This window comes from Loa loa (genome assembly GCF_000183805.2).
Source record: "Loa loa unplaced genomic scaffold supercont3.209, whole genome shotgun sequence".
Taxonomy (NCBI): domain Eukaryota; kingdom Metazoa; phylum Nematoda; class Chromadorea; order Rhabditida; family Onchocercidae; genus Loa; species Loa loa.
In genome coordinates, this window is record NW_018108389.1 from 39,611 (window position 1) to 61,914 (window position 22,304).

The 22,304-nt window shown below is 34.2% G+C and overlaps 4 protein-coding genes across 5 annotated transcripts in view; 2 read left to right on the plus strand and 2 right to left on the minus strand.

The window, feature by feature from the left end:
- Window positions 1-4,879, minus strand: part of LOAG_18159 (hypothetical protein) — a 5,853-nt gene extending 974 nt beyond the window's left edge. The window contains exons 1-12 of the mRNA XM_020450825.1: window positions 4,746-4,879; window positions 4,433-4,485; window positions 3,966-4,068; window positions 3,495-3,604; window positions 2,984-3,106; window positions 2,711-2,829; window positions 2,374-2,519; window positions 2,042-2,158; window positions 1,432-1,580; window positions 1,129-1,170; window positions 703-871; window positions 107-485 (exon numbers count right to left, since the gene is read on the minus strand). Of these exons, the coding sequence (XP_020305449.1) occupies window positions 107-485; window positions 703-871; window positions 1,129-1,170; window positions 1,432-1,580; window positions 2,042-2,158; window positions 2,374-2,519; window positions 2,711-2,829; window positions 2,984-3,106; window positions 3,495-3,604; window positions 3,966-4,068; window positions 4,433-4,485; window positions 4,746-4,868 (1,633 nt within the window). The 5' untranslated portion in view covers window positions 4,869-4,879. The remainder of the gene's footprint in view (window positions 1-106; window positions 486-702; window positions 872-1,128; window positions 1,171-1,431; window positions 1,581-2,041; window positions 2,159-2,373; window positions 2,520-2,710; window positions 2,830-2,983; window positions 3,107-3,494; window positions 3,605-3,965; window positions 4,069-4,432; window positions 4,486-4,745) is intronic.
- Window positions 4,880-6,442: 1,563 nt separating this feature from the next.
- Window positions 6,443-8,177, plus strand: LOAG_03308 (60S ribosomal protein L11; the record flags this gene model as incomplete). Its single annotated transcript, XM_003138845.1, has 4 exons — window positions 6,443-6,577; window positions 7,039-7,188; window positions 7,564-7,806; window positions 8,118-8,177. The coding sequence occupies 4 exons, from the start codon at window positions 6,443-6,445 to the stop codon at window positions 8,175-8,177; spliced, it is 588 nt and encodes a 195-aa protein (XP_003138893.1).
- A 622-nt stretch (window positions 8,178-8,799) lies between these two features.
- LOAG_03309 (vacuolar h ATPase 15) lies at window positions 8,800-12,873 on the minus strand. The gene is made up of 8 exons (XM_003138846.2): window positions 12,166-12,873; window positions 11,662-11,775; window positions 11,137-11,339; window positions 10,680-10,842; window positions 10,251-10,484; window positions 9,823-9,923; window positions 9,652-9,753; window positions 8,800-9,571 (listed from the first exon to the last, which is right to left on the minus strand). Exons 1-8 carry the CDS (start codon window positions 12,349-12,351, stop codon window positions 9,406-9,408), a joined length of 1,269 nt encoding a protein of 422 aa, XP_003138894.2. The 5' UTR covers window positions 12,352-12,873; the 3' UTR covers window positions 8,800-9,405.
- A 2,209-nt stretch (window positions 12,874-15,082) lies between these two features.
- On the plus strand, window positions 15,083-22,157 carry LOAG_03310 (the record flags this gene model as incomplete). Of its 2 annotated transcripts, XM_020446281.1 has the most annotated exons (17): window positions 15,083-15,089; window positions 15,303-15,432; window positions 15,660-15,805; window positions 16,118-16,227; window positions 16,585-16,760; window positions 16,861-16,942; window positions 17,139-17,330; window positions 17,659-17,799; window positions 18,279-18,387; window positions 18,675-18,799; window positions 19,120-19,292; window positions 19,610-19,759; window positions 19,947-20,089; window positions 20,532-20,650; window positions 20,950-21,028; window positions 21,240-21,328; window positions 21,480-22,157. In XM_020446281.1, the coding sequence occupies 17 exons, from the start codon at window positions 15,083-15,085 to the stop codon at window positions 21,612-21,614; spliced, it is 2,106 nt and encodes a 701-aa protein (XP_020303356.1). In that variant the 3' UTR covers window positions 21,615-22,157. The 2 variants fall into 2 exon arrangements, with proteins under 2 accessions (XP_020303356.1, XP_020305450.1); XM_020446282.1 differs by lacking the exons at window positions 20,532-20,650; window positions 20,950-21,028; window positions 21,240-21,328; window positions 21,480-22,157 and adding an exon at window positions 20,356-20,439.
- Window positions 22,158-22,304: the final 147 nt, after the last annotated feature.

Here is a 22,304-nt window from a genome sequence, read left to right on the forward strand (position 1 = left end):
ATATATATATAATATATATATATATATATATATATATATATATATATATATACTTTTATTATACTTTTGCTTGCTTTCTTAAAAGAAACATATTACAGTAACGAACTTTGCTCAAGCCGATCCACTTCAGTTAAAATGTCATTGTATTCTTGCGTCACTTCATCATCAGCGTTGTGAAGATTGGCCTCATCGACATTATCTACATCCACATCATTATCATTGTTATCTTCATCACCATCTTTTCTATCTCTCGCCTCATCTCCATCGCCATCGTCATCATCACCTTCATCATTATCATCATCATCATCGTCATCGTCATCATCATCGTCGTCGTCATCATCGTAACTTTGCAGCAAGTAATATTGTACATCACTGTTTTCCTCACTGTTACGCAAGAAAGCATCTGTTGTTTTTCCACAGCTATCATCAGGTAATGCAGATAAGCTGACGTTATTGTCCTGATGTAATACGCGTTTAACAGGATCCTACAAAATACCCATTAAGAATCTTAGTTTCTTTCTAAGCTCTTACAACTTTAGGTATATTTTCCTCTACTGGATCTTCTATTACAATGAGACTCAAAGCGTATTTTGACCTGATGTTCGAAGAATTCCTTTAAAAACTAGTTGATTCAAATTGCTAACTTGAGCAATTTGATTTAAGTAATTTGAAGCACTAAGAAAACATAGAAAAACCACTAACGGATCTATTGGAAAACAGTGAAATATGTTCTGGTGGCTCCGGCACAATATCATCTCTTTCGAGAGAACCAGAAGGAGCTGGTTCTTGATCGGTGGTGTAAATTTCGTTTTCGCTAACTACATCCAGTAGTTCAAGACATCCATCTTCACCACTAGCAGCCATTGAGATGCTGTAAAAAAAAAAAAGTGATATTCACTTCCTTAAACTACGAATGGACTCAAAAAACCTCAAAACTTAAGTATCAATAAAACATCAAGCCCCAAATAAAATTTATCAAATGTTTACCTGGGAAATTTAAAAATAAATGTGCTTTCTTACTTGACATATGTTATCCTATGTTAATTTTGAAATTCCATATGACATGTACATATCTTAAAAAAAATAAGTCTTGGAAACATTACAGTTAAAACCAACGTAAAATCATACCACGATTGGTCACCATCATCTTCAAGCTCTTCAATTTCACCACTGAAATTATTGAATCAAAACGTGAAGTGAAGTAATAACGATACTGCGATTTACAATATTTGTTTTGTAAATTAAACACCTGATAATAAAAGAATTGACAAAAATGTATCCCCGACTTATATTGTCCCGTTCTTCTTTCTAATGAAAATTGATTTGAAATCCTTACCACTAGCTAGATTACTTCTAATAGTAGAAGTAATAATCTAATATGCCAATAAATTAAAAAAAAAAAAGAAAAAAACTAACTTATATGAAACGAACCTCCCCTCAGTTCGAAAACTATAATTGGTGGTGTCATAATTTCCCCTTTTCATACTTCTTCGTGCAGCAGATGGTGCCGGAATATTACGCCACCAATCTTTACTACCAACTCGATCAATACCCTCGATACCAGCATCGTGTGCCCGCTTCTGCAACAATGTCCTAAACCATCTTACCGCATATACAACGAATTTTTTCGCATATAACTATTACGAAATGAAAATGAATGGTAAAGCTTTCTGCTCATATTTCTCCTTTACACGTCGAAAGTAACAGATAAGCATCCGCTTGAATATGGTTTTAATAAAACTATAGCTTTCATAAAACATAATTATATCTGTTAAGATTCGACAGTAAAGTTAAATCTAATTAAAATTTTCGAAAATTAAAGAAAAAAATTCTTCCAGTGAGATACCAAGAAGCATCCAATTAAGCATGCTTTTCGATAAATTTATTTATGTACCTCATGTACTCAGTTTGATAGTATGTAACGCAGATTATAGTAATACAGACACTGGTTAAAGCAAAAAGTTGGAAATTTCCACTAATGGTTAATAAATAAAACATTAACGACGGAAAATGAGCCAAACAAACATAGGAATAAACTAACCGCACTTCTCCACAGTTTCATGATAACTTTGTTCATCGTTTCCCAAGTAGGATATTCATCTGCATTTAACAAACCTTTAGGTGCTAAGCTTTCTGCTCTCAGAGCTCGTAACCGTCCCTAAAAATGTATAGAACGTAGTACTGCATATATTAATAATAAATTCGTGGTAAATCTTTCTCGATAGTAAAACCATCAGATACCGCTTAAGGAAATGCAGAACTTCACTGATTTGAGTGGTCTAACTTTTAGTTCTTATTGCTCACATAGCCGATCTATCACTTCTGAATCGAATATTTTTTGTAAACCTTGGGAAAAAATAAAGATCTAATTACCCTATTCCAAGCTTCTTTCGGATTCATAACTCCGTTGTAGACATCAAGACGAGCTTCCCTGTCAAACTGTCGGTTAACAATATTAGAAAATGTAAACAAATCACATTTTGAATTATGGACTGGATTAACATCACCTACCAAATGACCTGCAATAAAAAAATATTGAAACACCAACTTGATCTTGGAGAAGATGTGCTCAGATGCGTCAATTTATCCCCCAATGACATCAAGCAATAAACAAACTTGGTAACCAATAAGTAATAAGTTACTCTACAATCTTACTCTACAATTTCAACCAAATCTTTTCGGAAATGCAGAAGAAAAATTCAAAAATAACCTTCAGCAAGTTTTATTTGGGCAATTGGATCGCCGGGTTCTTTTGCCATAGTTTCACACCCTGAACAACGGTAATAGCAGCGTGAATTACGTGCTTGATTCAGCCGATAAACGCGGAACCTGATAACTAGCAAATAGTTGAATACTTCTTGAACATGAAAGAAGAATTTATTCCGGATAATACACAACAGCAATATTTCTAACCACGAAATATTTTAAATTCCAAGTTCAAAGTTGAAAATTTTAATCTTCAAAAGTAGAAAACAAAATCAACTTGTCAGTCCCGATAACAGGAACAGCGATATCAGTCCATTTGAACCGTCGATTAAGAAGAAATACATAAGGATGCAGCATTAATGGGCGCTGACCAGTTATTAATTCTTGAAGAAGAGCGCATCTGCAAAAACTGAAAATTTGATAAACACGACCAATTAAACATGTAACTGGGACTTCAACAAATTTTTGAGCTTAAAATCCTCAAAGAAATTTTCTTGTGTTGCAAACGCATACATTCTCATTTAACTTCATAACAGCAAAGTTATCTCCATTTTAGCATAAATATCATCATTTTAAAGTAATAATTATCGCTTCAAACGTAGAACAGTAAAAATCAAAGCAATTAGACCTGAAAAGTAATGCTAACCTATATTTATCTTAAACACTTCTCCTAATTGTTTTTGGATCATACCCAACATAACAGATAAAGACCAAGTTTGGAAGAAGCAAATTAACTTTATCGAGTAGAGTGATAAATGTTCCATTCAAAAAAATGGGTCATTCTCTACCTTTCCTTGTCTTCGTCAGTAAAATATTCTTCCGGATTATCAGTCTTTTGCACCGGTACATTAAAAACAACTGATGAAGCTAATCCCTTACTGGCTTCTGTAAACGCTTGCTGAAACATATTTCCCCTGTGTAATCATAGATAATGAGTGAGAAAATAAATCACCAATTTAATTCCAATATTGAAAAAAAAAAAGTCAATGTATGGGAACAACTGAAATACGAACAAGCATTAGATTAAATAGGTCTATTTGAGCACTAAAGTATTTATATTTTCGACAGGTTCGTTTACGGACTGTTCGTCGCGCAAATGTATCATTAACTTCATACTAAAAGCTTTATTCTAAATAATCGGATTGCATCGATAGGCTCAATTTAATTCAGAAACTAGCGGAAACAAGGAAAGGGATTCCTACAAAACTTCAAGACCCTGAAATGACAAATTACAGAGAATTAATAAATCACATCCTTACCTGGAATTGTGCAATTTGTTCAGGATGTAAATCACCCAGAGTTATAGTACCTAGAACTTTTGGTTGCTGACATGGTTGTGATTGCAAATTAGCAGAAATATCCCTGAAAATGAAAAACTGATTCTCTGATTCTTAAACACTAATGTAATTAACAACATTGCAAAAATGGGCTTGTAAGCTTCATTATCATCCTAAAGATGAAGAAATTTAAAATACTCCCTACATTTATTTATTTTTTATAATTTTCAGGGGCAAAATCAGTATCATCGAAGACCAGTTTTGCTAGTAGACAGTAATATATGCCAACAGCATAATTGGAGAAAATTATTCAATATTTCATCAGATTAAATAAAACAATTATTCGAAATTCAAAAGTTTTATGAAGGAAGTATTGTGTGTAAAACTGGATGCAAAATGATAAGATGTTTAAGGTGAATTAAAATTAAACGTAAGTAGTAATGACTTACATCTTTCCATCATTGTTAACACCATGTTGAACTTCAACATTATTGATATAATTCTGCAAGATCTAGCAAATGTGATCTTTAATTTTAATAAGTCACTGATCATTCTTAGCATTAGTAAAACTTCATATTGGGAGACGCTTTCTTAGTCTCACCTATATATTGCCTGGCGAGCAAAGTAAGACTTATAATTCAAGTTCTATAAATGCAAAGGAAGAGCAGGTGTAAAAAAACCAACAATCAGATTGAATGTTAATTTCATCTGAGACTAAAAATGCACAATTAATAAAAATTAGTAAACGAGAAAATCTAGTACCTGGAAATTATTGGCAAAGGAATCAGCGCAAAGTGAATCAGCAATCTGATCAGCAGCTTCTTCATCCGTTATCTCTCCATGAAGTGCCCGAACAAACGCCTTCTCAACTAGCGTAGTTAACATGAAAGCTAAGAAAAGGAATGAATGCAATTTTATTATAGCACATCACTGAAAACATAATTCAAATTTTCGTCATTTCCCTCGTTAATTTCAACTCCTAAATGATATCAAATATCATCTGATCAAAATGGAAAGTTTGGATTTCGATGATATACTCCATATTTAACAAATTTTCCCATTTTTTTAATTGGTAAACGCAAATGGTTATGTTGTTTAACGGATGAGACTTACATAGGGAACAGAAAGTGCCTCGGATTACTAGCAATTTACCAGATTACCAACCGTTTCCAATACTGGTATTCGCGTCTTAGACTAGATCAGAGCTAATGTTTGGATTAGAAGTCATGTTCTGAAGTGGTACTTATGTTCTACGTTTGAGATATGGAAATCTCATCGCTCAGTAATATTACTTTTGAAGAATTTCTGCAGCTACGGTAAAACCTTATTAAACTAGAATATAATGCAAAGTATGCGAAGTTTTCGAATTAAAAAAGAGCATCTTGAGGAACAAAAAAAACTGTCAAATCTATTAAACAAAAGGATTAGAATAAACAATAATTCAGAAAATACGCACAATGTGGCTTCAAAAAAAAAAACCATTTCGGAATAGTTTCGTTACAGTTTCCATGTGCTTTCTACTTCAAAATAGTGTGACTTGATATTGGTTGAGTTAATTTCACTCTGCATATAGTAGTTGAAAAAAGGACGATTATGCGATGATATGAAATGAAATGAGGTCACTACGCCCTATTATAATGTTCTCACGTAAAGAAGAAAACAATATGACCACCTCATGATGGAAAGAAGGAAAGAGAATCAACAAAATTAACTTCAACGGAGTAAGCTGATGTGATTTCGAAATCGTTGCACTTCAATCGATCGAAGTACACTGCGTTAAAAGTTGTGGACCGCATTTTTCTTTAAACATTTGATCTGCATAGGAACAGTTGAACGACACAGGTTTTAGGGTGCTTCGCGTCGTTTGTTTGAGACTTTAAGTGTCTTGTGTCACATGATGTGACGGCGCTTACACCAGCTAGTTCTACAAATGGTCCCTTCAGTTTCTGCTTAGACGTCTTTTTTGTGGGCGTGAAAATTTCAAAAACTGTCAGCGTATAGAGAAAATGCAAAGTATCTAATCCAATGAAAAGTAGCTTATCGGAAATTGACAGTTCGAAATTTACGTCGGAAGTCGGAAGGTTTTTTTTGGCTGGGAATGTTAAATTGTTCTTGCCTTATATCTGTCGTTAAATGTTGCTAGATTAGATGTATCGTTGATGAATACATCTTATTCGAAATATGAAACTTCAGCGATTTTGGGGTAGAAATGTTGAGCTTCGATTTTTACCGCTATACATAAATAGCTTTATTAGTCTTAGTGCTTAATTCTAATGGATAACATTCCGTTACCTCTTCACAGTAGAATATTATGCTCGCATTCTGTTTCGTCCGGGTTCAGAAGTTCACATCTTTATTTACACTCCTTTATCGTTTCTCACATTTTTTTTTCTTGCTGTTCAATGGTTCTCAATGTTTTTAACCAAGGAATGTGGTCTTCTCACTTTCAGGTGTGAAAGATGGGCAAGGCGGAGCAGCTTGCTGAAATCAGAGAGAAAAAGGCGGCCAATCCAATGAGGGAGTTGAAAATTGAAAAACTTTGCCTAAATATTTGTGTTGGTGAATCAGGCGATAGGCTTACACGTGCCGCTAAGGTATCGTTTTGGTTCTTGTCGCGAAGAATTACTGGAAAGGAAAAAAGAGTGCCAACTTATTGGCTTAGATAACATTTATATTCGGTCTTATTGCATAACTGTTGTTCATACTTTCATAGCAGTGGATACATTATGTTAGGGTTAAAAAGATCACTGTCTATATGTCCTAATGGCGATGATTCATCGCAGTATTAGTGAATGTCAAATTCTATAGGCGTATAATAAATTTCTAGCAGCTTCAAAGTGTTTATCATCAACGGTTCTTTTAGCGCAGTCAAATGGTGCTCGATCATGTTCCGTGTGCTGCACAGCAAAAAAATTTTCCAAGCACAATAGAAAGTTTTCGCTCCTAATCTTTAAAATATCAAGTACCTGGGTTGCTGGTGAGATCAAGACTATTAGGTGGAATTTAGTACAGTACAAGTGAACCATAATACCAAATAACTGTTTTGTCTTTTCAGGTGCTTGAACAGTTAACTGGTCAGACACCGGTATTTTCGAAGGCACGGTATACCGTACGATCATTTGGTATTCGTCGTAACGAGAAAATTGCTGTACACTGTACCGTAAGAGGTCCGAAAGCTGAAGAAATCATTGAGCGTGGTTTGAAGGTTCATTTATCGTAACTTTTATTCTTATAGCTTTCTCACTTTTTGATCTCATCTGGATTTTACGTTTTCTTTGATGTGAGTATGCAACAGAATGCTTTGTGAGATTTTTACTGCTCTTGTTTGTAATATGAGGCCCGTTGTAGAGGTAAGCATTTGTAGCTCCTCAAAACTTCCCTTTTGAAGTCCTTGAACCAAACATTAAGTTTTAATCTATTTCAGAAAGATCCTCGATTTTTTGATTTTGAATTTCCATGATGTTATGATGAATCAGGCCTCTAGGTACATAAAAGGCATGAAATGAGTCAAATGATCGCCACTTTCCTTAAACAGTCTATGCATTTTTTTTCTTGGGAACAAATTCTTTCGTACTTCTAGGTGAAAGAATATGAATTATATCGAGAAAATTTCTCAGACACTGGGAACTTCGGCTTCGGAATACAAGAACATATCGATTTGGGAATTAAATATGACCCGTTAATTGGTATCTACGGTATGGACTTCTACGTTGTTCTTGGGCGTGCTGGCCATCGAGTTGCAAAGCGTAGACGTGCACGTGGTCGTGTGGGACATACGCATCGCGTAGGGAAAGAGGAGGCAGTAAAATGGTTTCAGCAAAAGGTATGTTTGTCATGAGTGAGCTTGAACTGTGACCTTTAAAAAAAATGACTGCCGAGGTCACTTAGTAATAATTAAGTCATCGGTAATCACCACCATCTCGATGCATCATTGAGGTGACAACAAACGTCCGATAAAACTTTCCTAATTATCACGCGTACTGTAGCTTTCTCTTCTGCACTAGTCTTTCAGAACTGTTGTTTCCATCATGTAAAGTGCCATATTTTCAAGAATCCCTGAATGTTCACATTGTGGGGTGGTATGATTCATTGTTATGTTCGAAGCGCTGTTGTCTATGCTTAGTTTTTTTTCAGTATGATGGCATTATTCTGCCTCCAAAAGCAAAGGAAATTCGACGTGGACGAAGACGCTAAAAATGACTCTTGTTATCAGTTCATTGTTGTAATTTAAATACATATGATTACAATTTTTTTGCTTTTTACAGTAATCTGTGAACACATATCAGTGAGGTTATTTAAACCCAACCCATTACTAGCTTCGCCGAACTTTTCTAAGCCATTATGTGAAGTAAATTCCAGAAAACTCTGACTGTCCCTTTTGATATCTAGCAAATCCGGGACTATTTCACACAAGAAATATTTGACTTCAATTTTAAATACATCTCGACTCACACAGTAAGTACGAATTTGCGACTTGTTTCTTTTTGTAGTAAGTCGTATTTTATTACATAGAAAAATACAGTTAATAACTCAATAGAACTACGCAATGATCACAGAGTGTTTTACGATCATATGAAAACATATTTAACTAAAGCTACTCTTCTAGTATTAATTTGAAAATATTTAATATACAATCCTTTCTTGGTAAACGGAATGGATTAGAGATAACAAGTGATTGATACAAGAATGTGCGAAGGATTCAGCCGGATTGGAAAATCCGTTACTTGTCATCAGCTAATTCATAATTTTAAGTTTATATAAGCTACGTTTAGTCAGATTAGATTAAATTAGCTCATTAAGCGCATTTTCTCAGCCTTGTTGCGAATCTTGCATTCTGCGTTTTTTTGCTGGTGTTAATTGCTACAAAGTGTGAAATGAGTTAATTTAAGAGCAGTAAATCACCTGATTCCAAAGAAAAATTTTAATAAATGTCATTAATTCAAGGAACAGTTGAGCTATCTGAATGGCTAAAATGATTGAAGGATGAATCGTTTGCGCGAGTAAACAATTATCAGATTATCACTATATTTTTACTTCCCATCCAGAAACTGCTAATACAAGGAAAGTTTCAAAAATTTTCCTTTCCTGGGGAAATGTACTTGCAACAAACTTTTGTTATTCCGATTAATCTATGGTTCACATTACTTCACCTTATAATCATAGCGCTCGGGTATCTATTCGAGCACTTCATCAACCTCAGCACATAAGTTGTGTGTGAAATACAAAAATATCACGATAAAATAAAAGATTCAAAAGCATCTAATGTATCGACATTATATAGCTAACCCACACATCAATTAGGCAGATGTATTTAGCGTACAAAAAATCTATCTCAAAAGAAACAATTAAAAATCTAGATAGTGTGCCATAAATTTCCCTATAAACAACACAACTCACATATACATATGCACATTCGCAAAGTTCATTCTGTAGCAGTTGCATTATCAGCATCCAGCTGTTTGCCAAGATATTCCCAGTTATGCACCATTAATTTTTGGATTGCAAGCAAAGAATGATATCGTACGTTTGGATCATCCGCCGAAAGCAATTTCATCACTGCTTGCTTACCTTGTAGTTGCTCAATTTTGCTGAAGAGGAAGAAAAAATTAATATATATATATATATATGGTCTCACCAAGAGGAAGAAAGAAAGACATTAAAAACGAACTTTTTACCCCTCGGATAATGTCTCACGTATTCTCCAATATCATGAACTGCTACGCAGAGAGTTAAGGTGTCTGACTGTAGTTCCAAAATATTGATTAATATCCTGGAAATGCACATATAAAGGATTAGAACAGCAATTTTTAGATATTTTACTATGGAAGTAGAGATTTACCTTAAAAGTTCGAAATCTTTTTCATTGAATTTCTGTGCATTTTCTCTCCAGAACTTCTCTGATTTATGGACCGGACTCCATTGTAGCCGACCTGATCTCACCTCAAAAAGAAATAATTAAATTCGAAAAACCAACTCATGCTTCACCGAACTGTATCACAAATCTGTATCAAAATCTGTAAAGATCTGTATCAGTATAAGACCTGTATCTGTAATCTGCATCGTTTCCCAGATTCCTTAAACGAAAAAAAAACAGAAAATTTCGGAATAAATGGAAAAGACTCGGAAAACTCAAATCAGTTTAAAAGGTGCCACAGAATTTAATGAGTTTATTCAACTTCCCGGCAAAATTTACCAGGAATAATAACACTCATCAGTAGTGAATGGCAAGAAGTAGCATCACGTAGCATTTTATCATTTGAAACATACCTCCGATACATATTCGTCAAACGAAGAAAAATCTTGGATCGAGGAATGCAATTTTTCACTGAGAAATTCAGCATCATCGTTCAGTTCGGCATCATCAAATTTTTTGGAGTCCATTAGTTCAAGTGTTTTCAAAGTCTTACATTGCACCATCTGCAAAGCTGCTTCTCGCACAAGATCATGATCATCGATTTTCTCGAGAATGTTCCGAAACGTTCCCATGATTATGCGAATTACCTGTGACAAGCAATTTTAAGAGCCGGATGCATTTATTTCTTTACAAAAGAGCAAAAAATGAAATAAACTGATAAGAGTCACTACCAATCACTATAAATTCGTATGCAACGAATCTTGACGTACCAAGTCATAAAAAAAAGAAAATTATAATTTTGTAAACTGAATTGAAAAAGTATCAAAAATATACAGTTCTACCTTTTCCTTGGTTGATTCAGAAAGGATATCACCAAGAATCTGAATAATTCCACTATGCGGAAATCTTTTGGCTATGGCTGGATTGAATGTAAGACACCATAAGGAGAATATAAGTTGATATTGGAGTTGGAAATTGGTTTTACCACTTAACACTGATAAGATACTGAAAATCAAGGTATTTTCAAGTCATTTACTATAATTTCTGGGAAAAAAATGAGTGGTTTAAAATTTGTCTGATAAAAATGCTCTTCTACCTATCTGTCTGTCTTACCAAATATAAAACATGCTAGTTTTATTTCCAGGTTTTGCGAAATATTATGAGCTAAATTAGTTTAAAAGATTTTCCTAACTATTCGGTATTTGAAGCATTACACATTATTTTTAGTGTCAACAATGGTTGTATTAATTTACAGAGACCATGCACGCAAAAAGGGGAAAAAAAAATCAATTTAAAAACCTCTTAATGCCATCCATCGCTAAAAATGCATGACGATATTCATCAATCCGAAGCATCATTTGCAAGCAACGTGCCGTTGTATTAATGTATTCGTTTCCTGCAGACTTCAGCTGATCCTTGAGAAATGAAATATAAAAGTTCAAATCAGAACCTTCCATGAGTGTCATTCCAGAACAAGCAAATTTTGCCAAAACGGATGACATCTGCAAAAATGTTTCTACGAATTGTTATACTAAAAAATTTATTTACAAAGGAAATATGAATCGTAGACTGTATGACTGATTATTTCCACAGTCACCAAAAGCTAGCAAATGCAAGCAAGTATGTATTCAGAGATATATTTGCCAAGCATTATTTTAGATTTCAATTTATTGTTGTTTATACTTCATCATCGTAGTTATAGATAAGGTATTTAGTGATCAAGACATTATTGACAATGTAAACATGCTATAATAAGAATACAAATACATGATACATCAAATTACTTCCAAGTTTCTTTGCTAAAATTTGATTCGAAATGCAAACCTGATTTATGGTAAATGGATCTCGACGTTGTAAGATACCCAAAAACCATGACCAAAGAGTGCGTTTGTTTTTTCGGGCATAGCTATGAAATATTTCTACACGTGATTTATCTTCCTGAAATAAGTCTGTAGTCATTAAATCAAAGTATTACATGCGAGGGACAGAGAAGGAAAACAGGTTTACATTAGAGTTTTCATTTCTTTTTCCAAATAGCGACATGTTTTTCTCAAATTAAAAAACCTCAAATTTTCCATGGCGAGTTTCCATCTTCGTCAAAAGTAATCAATTATATCAGTTGATTAATATACAGACTAAAGTGATGGTTAGCTTTTCCTCTTTTGCAACGGTTAATGCGATGTTATCAAAAGATTCCTCCCTTGAATTACCGAGAATTATCGAGGCTGAGAAAATTGCGGTGTGTTTTTTTTCACTGTGTTTTTAGAACTAAAACATGAAAATTATTAGAAATCCCGGTAGGATATGGAAAACAGAAATAGAACTAACCATAATCATATCATCCAGTAATGTTAATACATAACGAACATTTTGATCTTTAGCAACAGTTGTAATAAAACTGATCATTGTTCGCGCACACTGCATTTTGTTGCTTTCCAGGAGAATATCACGATCTTGCTTGGTTTTTGATGCTTCATATGATGTTATGAAATCATAATCCTCCTGAGCAATCATTTGACTCCTGCAATTCCCCCTATTAACCTTATAACAACAACTTAGCTTGAAACATGTTTCAGTTTTCCTTTTTCCAGCAACTGCTCCTCACTTCTTACCTTATTCACCATCGAGAGAACGAAAAAAATTAACACATTACATGGCGGAGGAGTGAAATGCGTAATCTCGGAAGTCCTTCGATAGCAAAATAAGGTAATTCGCAAAAGTCTAAAAAGGAGAAGTGGTAGTAAGTGATCAACTTCCAATTATAATATATAAGAAATATGGCTAGTAGTTGACTAGCTGAAAATTAAAATGAGCAAACACTATATTACCATCTTATGAAGAATATAGATTCTGAGTCGAGCTTTATTCCATTCTTCAGTATACTTTAAAGCTCATTTACCATACCCTCGTAAATATATCTGCAGCAACGAGAAACGTTATCTACCAGTAAAAAGTATACGGTTTCTTCTGCACAGCAACGAATATATCCTCTTCCAAATCAGCGACTAAGGATAACATTTCATTTTAAAATAAAAGTGTGATGAAGTACTGAACGTGAACCTTAAGTAAGAATTCCAATTAGGTCTATTATTTCGAACATCGGCTGCTTCTAGCTGTAATTTACTCGTTGCACTAATCATATCGACCTGAGGGATTTGCGGAACATCCGCTGATATTCTTAAATCGGCCATTTCTCCGGAATAAAATATTTGGAATTTAGGAATGCTGGAAATAAAAGTTAAAACAGCGTCAAGATTACATTTCAGTAGTCGGTCAACCCGACCCATACGACTCATACAAAGAATTCATCTTTCTACTCCTTTCCCTATTTCTTCCTCGTGATTATTTTTTGAGGGCATCAGGATAAGGTGAACACCATAAATGAATATATAAAAGACTGCTCAGGAAAATCGAGGCAAATAAGACATCGAAAAACTGCCGGATGAATAGATGCATGGCAAAATATGAGAACAGGTGAAAGCAACACCAGAATGAACAAATAAGTGGAAAGTTTCTACACTGGATAAATGCAAGGAAGATTACCGAGATAAATGGATATGGGGGAAAATTCTGGGACGAATATCTGGAAAAATACCGGAACAAATGGAAGTATGGAAAAATACTGGAACATGGCATACGACATTCCAGATGAATATAGAAAAATAACCACAGAATAAGAAACCAACGATCAGGGGCAGGCATTCCACACAAGACCGTTTCGTTTCGAATATTTTGACATATAAATATATTGAATTGCAAGATGATTTATAAAAGTAAGGGAGAAGTTACAAGAGAATATTCAGGACGGCGAGATATACCGGGACTAAATCATATATATAAAGGTTCGTTTGGTATTTAAATCAAGAGAGATCCAAGCAAATATAATAAGGATCGATAGATCGACCGATCAATGAAAATATCACGTACAGGATTTACGTCAATGGTTTCCTCAATTTACGTCAACATTCATGTACTAACGTATGAGTTGCATGCAACATCCGACAAAAATATTTCGCCAAATTACTGAAGTTACCGATTAGTAATTCACGTGACTATGAATGACAGTGATCCAGTCACAACTTTCCGGTCAACCGGATAGTTTACGCTTGTGAACCTTTCACAAATGTTTCACAGTCTTACCCCCTGTTACTCTGCATCCTCATTCCTCTTCCTTCTCCTTTCTGTCCCTTAATCATCAATATTATCGTAATGGTCTTTGATCCCCTAACAGTTATTTACCCCTCTACCAACTCTTTGCGTAATCAGAAAGGGGACCGACCTATCGTAAGGTTCCTATTACTCATTGATGACTCATCCACGATATCATCCTTTCCTGTCACCTCTCTTTGCAATGTATGAGAATTATTCATTTGCTCCTATGCAGATCGTACTTTTTCAACTATCTGATTATGAAATCGAGTACAGTTCTTAAAATTTTTTGAAATTTCTTCCGTATGTTGCAGACAGTCGTAATGGGATTCTTATCTATGAATGTCTGTGTATGTGTATGCACTCATATGTACGTGTGTACGTGTTCCATGCATGTGTATGTGTACGTCTGTCTATGCATATGTGTATATATTTGTGTATGTGTGCATGTATGTGAGCGTATATATATATGTGCGTGTGTCACGTGTGTGTCAGATGTATGTCTGTGTTGTGTGTGTGCATATATATGCATGTGTATTTGTTTTTACACGTGTTTTTTTGTGTGCATGTGTGTGTAGATGTCATTTGATTTTGAGTAAATATATCCAGAAATTTTGGCTGGCCAAAAAGATACAGGATGGCCCAGTCGATTGACTGATAGAAGTTTCAGGTAATTACTGATGTACCTTCTTCCTACCCATGATATAGTAGATCAACTTTTGGATGGGAAACGAATGATTCGATTAGCTTAAAATACCAAGGCTACATATGTAAGCAGGTTTAAACATGGCAATTTGTCATTAAAGCAAAATTTGAGTACGGCTGTCCAGTCATCTGTCTCCCTGTTTCATATAGAAATTGAACTAATTCGGTAAATTGAAGGAATTTGATGAAGATTTATTTACGGAATGCTTGCTCATTTTGGCTTATTTTTTAGAATGTTCATTTTAGACCACTAATTGGATATTAGTTTCAGGCTAAAAGTAAACGATCTGGTGACACATGCGTCCACTTCATGATGTTATCGTTTTGGAGACGAATCATCGTCTCATTTCATTTCTTGTTTTATGTCTGTTTACTAATAAATAGAACATTTATGGAAGGTAATGTTACTTATTTTTCTAAACTGAAATTACAGTACTTATACGCCGATTGAGGGAGAAAAATCTAAACGATCGACAGATCAATGTTTTAAATGATGAACTGATAACGTTGAAATTCTTGCGCTATTATCGATATTTATTATCAGCCATGCGATTAACAAAATATTGGAATAATTTTCTTTCCTTCATTGGTAGCAAATAAAGATTTTAAAGGCGGAAAAGAGGCGAATTTAAATGAAAGATTGAAATATTACGAAATTATCGAAGTGAATCGGCGGATCGAAAAACGAGGCGTTGTGGATAACAATGTTTTGTACAACAAACAACAACGATTAATTTTTAGGTGCATCTTCTTAGTTCAAATTTGAGTATATCAAACGTTTGCTTATCAGATGGGGTTGGCAAGGAACATGCAAGTTGTGGAATTGTTTTTGTTGAAAATTTCATTTCATTTCTAAATTAATTTTGCGGGAAAATGTATGAACTTCTTTTTGTCCTGCTTGTTACACTGATAATTGTGTATGAAATTTATTTTTTGTAGTTTTTTTGGAGAAGTTATAAATATTTCAGAGCATTCAATCGTTTTTTTGATATATATCTTACACCAAGGAGAGGTATTCTTCATACGAATTTCAAGTGTCGAGAAATAGACGGATATGGGCATGAAAAAGTATGCTCAGTTAGTCCGGATGAACATTTCGGTGGTCACTTGCATGGTGAAACATTTTATATTAATTACTAGATTGATGTGCGTAACTGTTTGAAATTTGTGCTGGATTTGATCTACTAGAAGTTGCTCATACCTGTTGTAATTTACTTTACGCTTCGATCCAGTTAATTTCTGAAATTGACACCGGACTTGAATAATGTCATTTTTATTCTTACCAGCGATAACTTTATTCGTTTGACATTTACTAAGCCTAATTTGATTAGTTTGCTATTAATAGCTATTAGTAGTGCTTTATTTGCATTTCAACCATCTGATCTATCTGTCAATTATACTGAATCATATTTTCGGTATTCTGAAGGTGCTGCTGATTCAATAGTAACAATTAGCTTCAATGATGAGGGCTCGTTACTGGGCACTGTACAAAGTGACGGGGAAATTTACGTCTTCGAGCCTGCAAAAATCCATTTCGTAATTTTTTTTCGTAATTGTTCTTTATCATGGTCATCTAAAGTGTCCATTTTGTTTTTGCGCTGATGATTTCCCATTTAAGATCAATTTTCTATTTATGTAACATATGTTTGAAGACAATGGAAATTTTAATCTGTAATGACCGGTTTGGTATATCGCTTGAATCGCTGCTTAACTTTGATCAGTAGTACGTTTGTTGGAAATACACTGCTGGAAGGTGAAGTGTTAAGAAATACAAGAATGGAAAGAGAAAAAAATCGTGTTAGGAAGTACAGCAGTTATTTGGCTTAAATATCAATGTTTCAAGTTCTCAAGGATACCAATATCACTGTATTCTGTATGTTAGGAAATTTTCAGAAAACAGCTCATCCCTGGGAAGTCTTAGCTTATCGAAATTCGGATTTAAAACTAAATTATGAGATGGGTAACGGATCATTTTGTTCATCGATATTAACTGGGAACCCGAATAATGCATCATTTTTTCAATCAGTGCGAATCAAGCGATTGTCAGCATTGCCAGCGCATAAAAACCGGTTTGTTAATTTGTTTTTTTTCGAGGTCCAGAATACAACGATAGGTATATATATATATATTTCATTCCACCCTTTGGTTATCCTTGGCTTTGAATTTTAGGTGCGCCTTACGCGTGGTTGCGGATTATCGATTTTTTAGGACGATTGGAAATGGTAGCCAAGCTTTCTCTGCTCGATATTTGGTTTGTTTTACAGTTACTTAGTGGTAAAAGACTACTAGCGCATTGATCCTATCTTGTTTTTATGTACGGCCATTAAATAATTTTTACCGCACGATTATGTAGAATTACAAATGAATGCTTTTAATCCATATTATTTTTCATTATTGATACGTAGGGATGATATCACGTGATATCAAACTATACTGTAAACTTATAGATAAATGTAATTGATCGTGTTAATGCATTGTATACAACGACTGATTGGGGCATCGATGAGGACGGCCGACGATTGATTAATATGGGTTTCATGATAAAAGAAATGATAATTCATACGTCTCCTACTGTTAATCAACGTAACCATTACAATTCAAATACCGATACTAAACGAAGTGTCAAAGCTGTTCTTGACGTTAGTTATATTACATTATTTCTCTTCTGGTATGTTACTAGGTAGTACCTCTGAAACTTTCTTAAGAATAATCAAATTATTTAAAGCTGCATAAATGAAGGAAAGCACAAAACTATTACCATTATCGCATCAAGAAGACAGATTAAATGAAATGATTTAATAGTTAACATTGTGGGGGTTACCCATATAACGTTATACACTGGCATGAACTGTGCTCATAATGAAAGGAATGCGTAGTAAATAAGGGGATGTCTTGATGATTGTAGAAGTACAATATTTGCCTAGTTTTCATTGTATTTAGTCTCAATTTCGTACGAAATATTTTCAGAATTTTTCCCGGAACCAAGGATCTGATAAATACTGCCTTGTTCACCTGTTTACAGCACAGTCTTTCGAGAATGGCGTTCTTGGCTTAGCTTATATTTCATCACCTGAACTTGATGCAGCGGGTGGGATATGTTCAGTGCAGGTGGTCGATTTTATCCCATTTTCTCGGAAGAATTTTAAGTTTGGGTTTTTTCTTTCAATGCGATTAAACAGTCCCAACATTTATGATGTGCATCAAATTCGTAGTTTTGTGGATTTAATTTTATTAAATTACAATGATTGGTGATATTTATCTTTATTAGCTTTTAATGAGGCCATTTTAAATCGGTTTCCATCTCGTTTCCATCTCGTCCATCTCGTTATACCAGCAAATTTTTTGTTGATTAACGATAGTCGCAGAACCAAAAAAAAGTGATTTCTTCCTCAAAACTGTCTCGATAGAGAAAAAGCTGTTCGACTTATCCCCTACTGCGAATCCGCCTTTTGGCAATATTTTAAACTATCTTTGCAGCGCCTATCTAATTCTAAGCTAGATTAATTAGCAAGTTGGTAAGGAGAGGGAGGAGAAACAAGAATGAATTCATTTTATCACTTAATGGATATTTCATAATGACAATTCAGAATAGGGATCAATTAGGTGTTGTCTATTACAATACTGCTCTCTCAAGTGCAAAAGCTACTCATGGTGGCACGGTGGTATCACGTGAAGCGGATATCGTAACGGCTCACGGTAATCAAGCGTTCTCTTAATTATTAACCGAGCGTTCTATGAATTTTTCGCAAAAGTTATCACGTTAATATGCGATGTATGCTCGATATCGTGGAATTTAGTGCAAATAAATACAAAACATAATAATCATGCAATAAAATGATTGTTAGTTGTTCGTATGATCTGAGTATTTTTCTTCACTGCTTAAGCTTCTGGAATAGTATTATTGTTCTTCTGATGAACAAATGGAAAGAATTGTAATTTTAATTAATTCGACGGTTGCCATTCATAGATTTTATGATTTTCAGAGTTAGGTCATAATTGGGGTGCTACACACGACGATTTATCGGTGGAATGCTCACCACCATACAGTTTAGGTGGTTCCTATGTTATGAACACTTTTTCCGTCTCCGGATATGATGAAAATAATAACGTGAGTTAACAGATATTTCAAAAACAAAGCGAAAAACAACTTGTATGTAAATCAAAATGAACACTAGAAAATTCGGGTTAGTTGGTAATCCACAACATGCTGTTTAGTTATATCTATCAAATTTTGCAATTATGTTTTGGCTTATTAGAATTTTTTCTATAGTTTCATCATACTTCATTTCATGCATCCACATCCGTTTTCATGTTTTAAATAGGGATTTTATTGAAAGCAGGATCTTCGAGCTGGTAAATAAAGGATTAGGCTTAATGTTTAAAAAAATTTTCCCATTGATTTACTTCAATAAATGGCTCGTTTAACAGCGTTTTTCGCCATGTTCACGCCGTCTCATTGGAAAGGTTTTGTCACGAAAAGCAAATATTTGCTTTGAACCTGAAATGAATGCATTCTGTGGTAACGGTAAAGTGGAAAATGATACAAATGGTTTTGCAGAAGAATGCGATGTTGGTGGTTTGCTTTCCGGAACTACTGACAAGTAAATAGTTTGAAGATCTAATTTCATTTGGTTTCAAGATTTTTAGCGATGTAAAATAGTTCGAAGGGTATTTTATTGTAGCTAAAATGAATCTAGCGCGGAAGAAAAAAGTTTTAAGCATAAAGAAAATTAATCAGCATAAATGCTAAATTATGGAAAAGTTCGGCTGTCATTTTTATTAGGATATTTGTAGCTTTTGGTTAAATATTCGATATTCAGAAACTAGTTTTTCGAATGTTTTCAGCTCTGGAACATTCTGGAACATTGTGTTTTACCTACTCGTGACATGTTTTCAGAAATAAGTCAATGATTTTCAGTTGTTGTACATCGTATTGTCGTCTCAAGCCGAACGCAATCTGTTCACCGAAAAACAGTCCATGCTGTTCAAGTAACTGTCAATTTCTTCCATCGACTCATATTTGTCTTCATGAAAATCGATTTCAATGCAAGCTTGCCTCATACTGCACGTTAGTTTGCTAGTAAAAAATTTTGTTCAGATGGAAATCTCCTTTATGGCAGTGTGGAATTTGGACTAGGATTAGGTGAAAGGAGAGAGAAGTCAAAGATCACTTACGAAAAATAAATTTTTGATCCTGGTAGTTACGACGTTTTATGATCAAGGAATGCAAATGAATTAATGATTTTTTTTTCCAGAGGCAATTCAGGTGAATGTCCAGAACCTGGCTTCGTGCAAGATGGTACACCTTGCATTGAAGATGGTGAGTGTCTGAAGGGCCACTGTCTCACGTTCTGTGAAAGACCGTCTGTCAACAAGAAACCGTGCATGTGCAGTAGAGGTTAGCTTTCTGATTATATATTAGTAATATTTGATGTTAGATTACTAACCCATTGATTTCTGTATATATATGGTATCTAATTTTCATTATTCTCAGCAAAATCTTTCTAACTGTTCCATCGTTCTCTATAAAATATCTGTCTTAGTGGTGTGGTTAAGTATCGATCATGAAAGATATTGGAAGATGAAAAGCTTTTGTAATTCCTCTAAAAGTAAAAGTTTTATGTAATGTGCCCTCAATTATTACTTAATTCAATAAGTGTTTAGATCATCAGCAGTTGTTTTCTCCAATCAACTACTCGTCAATACTCGCCAACTAAACTACCAACAATTTTTATTGTGATTACAGTAATAATTGTAATTAGGAGCGTGGGAATAACCTTGATTTCATAAACTCCATTTTTCATACATAGTATGAAAAGTGATTTCATGAAGCATTGTAGAAGCAGTTGCTTGCCTGCGTTGCTGTCGTTCTGAAAACGGGACGTGTGAGCCATACAGTTATGATCCGAAGTATATCTTAAAAGATGGTACTCGTTGTATTCACGGCACATGTTCGCGTGTTAGTGTTTGTCCTTTTTATTTTACTTTCAAGTTGATGGAAGCAAATAGCTCCTCGAATTCTTTTGTATTAATGAATACGCTTAGAATTTTTGAGAAATTTGTCCAATTGTATACAAAAGTATAAGTGTAAGTTCACCAGAACCCAGTCATTGATTCGATCGATAAATATTCGTCTTATCATCTTCTGATTTGGACTTTTGTGTTTTTGTTTCCAAGAATCCATCGGTCCTGTTTCATTTTATAAACTATATATGACGTGATAAATGAGATAATATACGATTAATTCTTTCTGTACAGGCCGTTTGCATTAAAGAAGTTGCTGATTTCGTTTCTCATTTTTGGAATATTATCGAAAATCTTGATGGAACGAACCTCTGTAAGTATTATCGCTTATCCATTTTAATTCTGTTAACACAACTTATTTAATAAACAATAACGTATGTGTTTTTGGAATTGCTAATTGCTAATCACAGTTCTTTGTGTTCATTACAATTAGTTTCTTATTTATAGGATACCCCCAGGAAAGAGCTACGACTAAACAAATTGATGCAAGTATAAGTAACTTGAGAATCAACAGATTTTTTCAGGGAAATTCGTTGGCGACAATTTGGTTGGTATCATTGCAGCTGTTGTTCTGATTATATGGATTCCTGCAAGCATACTTATCCATAAAATAGTATGTATTTTTAAAACTGTTTGAAAAACTACGTCATGCTGTTTTCATAATAAGTTCTATGTATGAATGGTTCGGGTCTGCGAACAAGTTAGTTGTGTCTGAATGTTTCTGATTTCTTGATTGTAATTTCGACACTTTCTTGCATTTTTAGGATAAAGCACGTGAAGTTGCAGCATCAGAAGAAAGTGAAAGTCATATCGAGGTTGTCGGAGAGAAATCGATTTACAAATACATTATTAATTCACATTTTCCGGGAGGTGATGTCGATGGAAGTTCACGATACTAACTGCAAATAGTATTCAGGAGGAAAATTTATGAAGCAAAAGTAGGCAAACCAATCAACTTTTATTCAAAGCTTTGTAGTCTTGTATTATGTAATCGTTAATTGACTTTGGATTTCGTCCTGTAAGCGATTTTACTATTTTTTTGACTGTAATTTTGTTCACTGGAATTAGATGTTTTGTTTCTAACTCCTCATTTCTATTCGCTTCTTTAATACAGATGGCCAAATGTGTTTTCTTTTAGTTGCGTAAAGTGAAAATGCATTAATTTGCTTGAATTCGAAATTGGAAGCTGCCCCTTTAATAAGATCAGAATGTACAAATTGATCAGTCAAAATGCACAAATTGATCAGGTGATCTGTGATTCTTAATGATTAACACCATATAGATTCCAAGCTTTAGATTGGTTTCCTACCGATTTCAGAAACATTTTTGATACAAAAGCTTGCAGAACTTGGTAATTGTCTTTTTTCAAAGGATGCCTTATGAGTGGAGCTTGAAACTGTTATCTTTCTGGATTACTAAAAGGTCATTGTTCAAAATACCAGTTTGAAAGCAATTCTAAAAAAAACTGTTGCTATTATTTTGTCTTCCATAAAGCCATTTATAGGTCTTTTATGCAATTACTTTTAGATAAGTTTGGAAAAATGGAAAAGAGAGAAAATAATGCAAGGATAATTTTTTCCTCCGTTTTT

Coding starts and splice junctions, on each gene's coding strand:
- LOAG_03309 (XM_003138846.2), bottom strand. CDS start 12,351: ATGATTGCTCAGGAGGATTATGATTTCATAACATCATATGAAGCATCA. Junction 10,485..10,679: donor CTGAATCAACCAAGGAAAAG/GTAGAACTGTAT, acceptor TGCTTGTCACAG/GTAATTCGCATAATCATGGG. Junction 9,924..10,250: donor TTGACGAATATGTATCGGAG/GTATGTTTCAAA, acceptor TTTCTTTTTGAG/GTGAGATCAGGTCGGCTACA.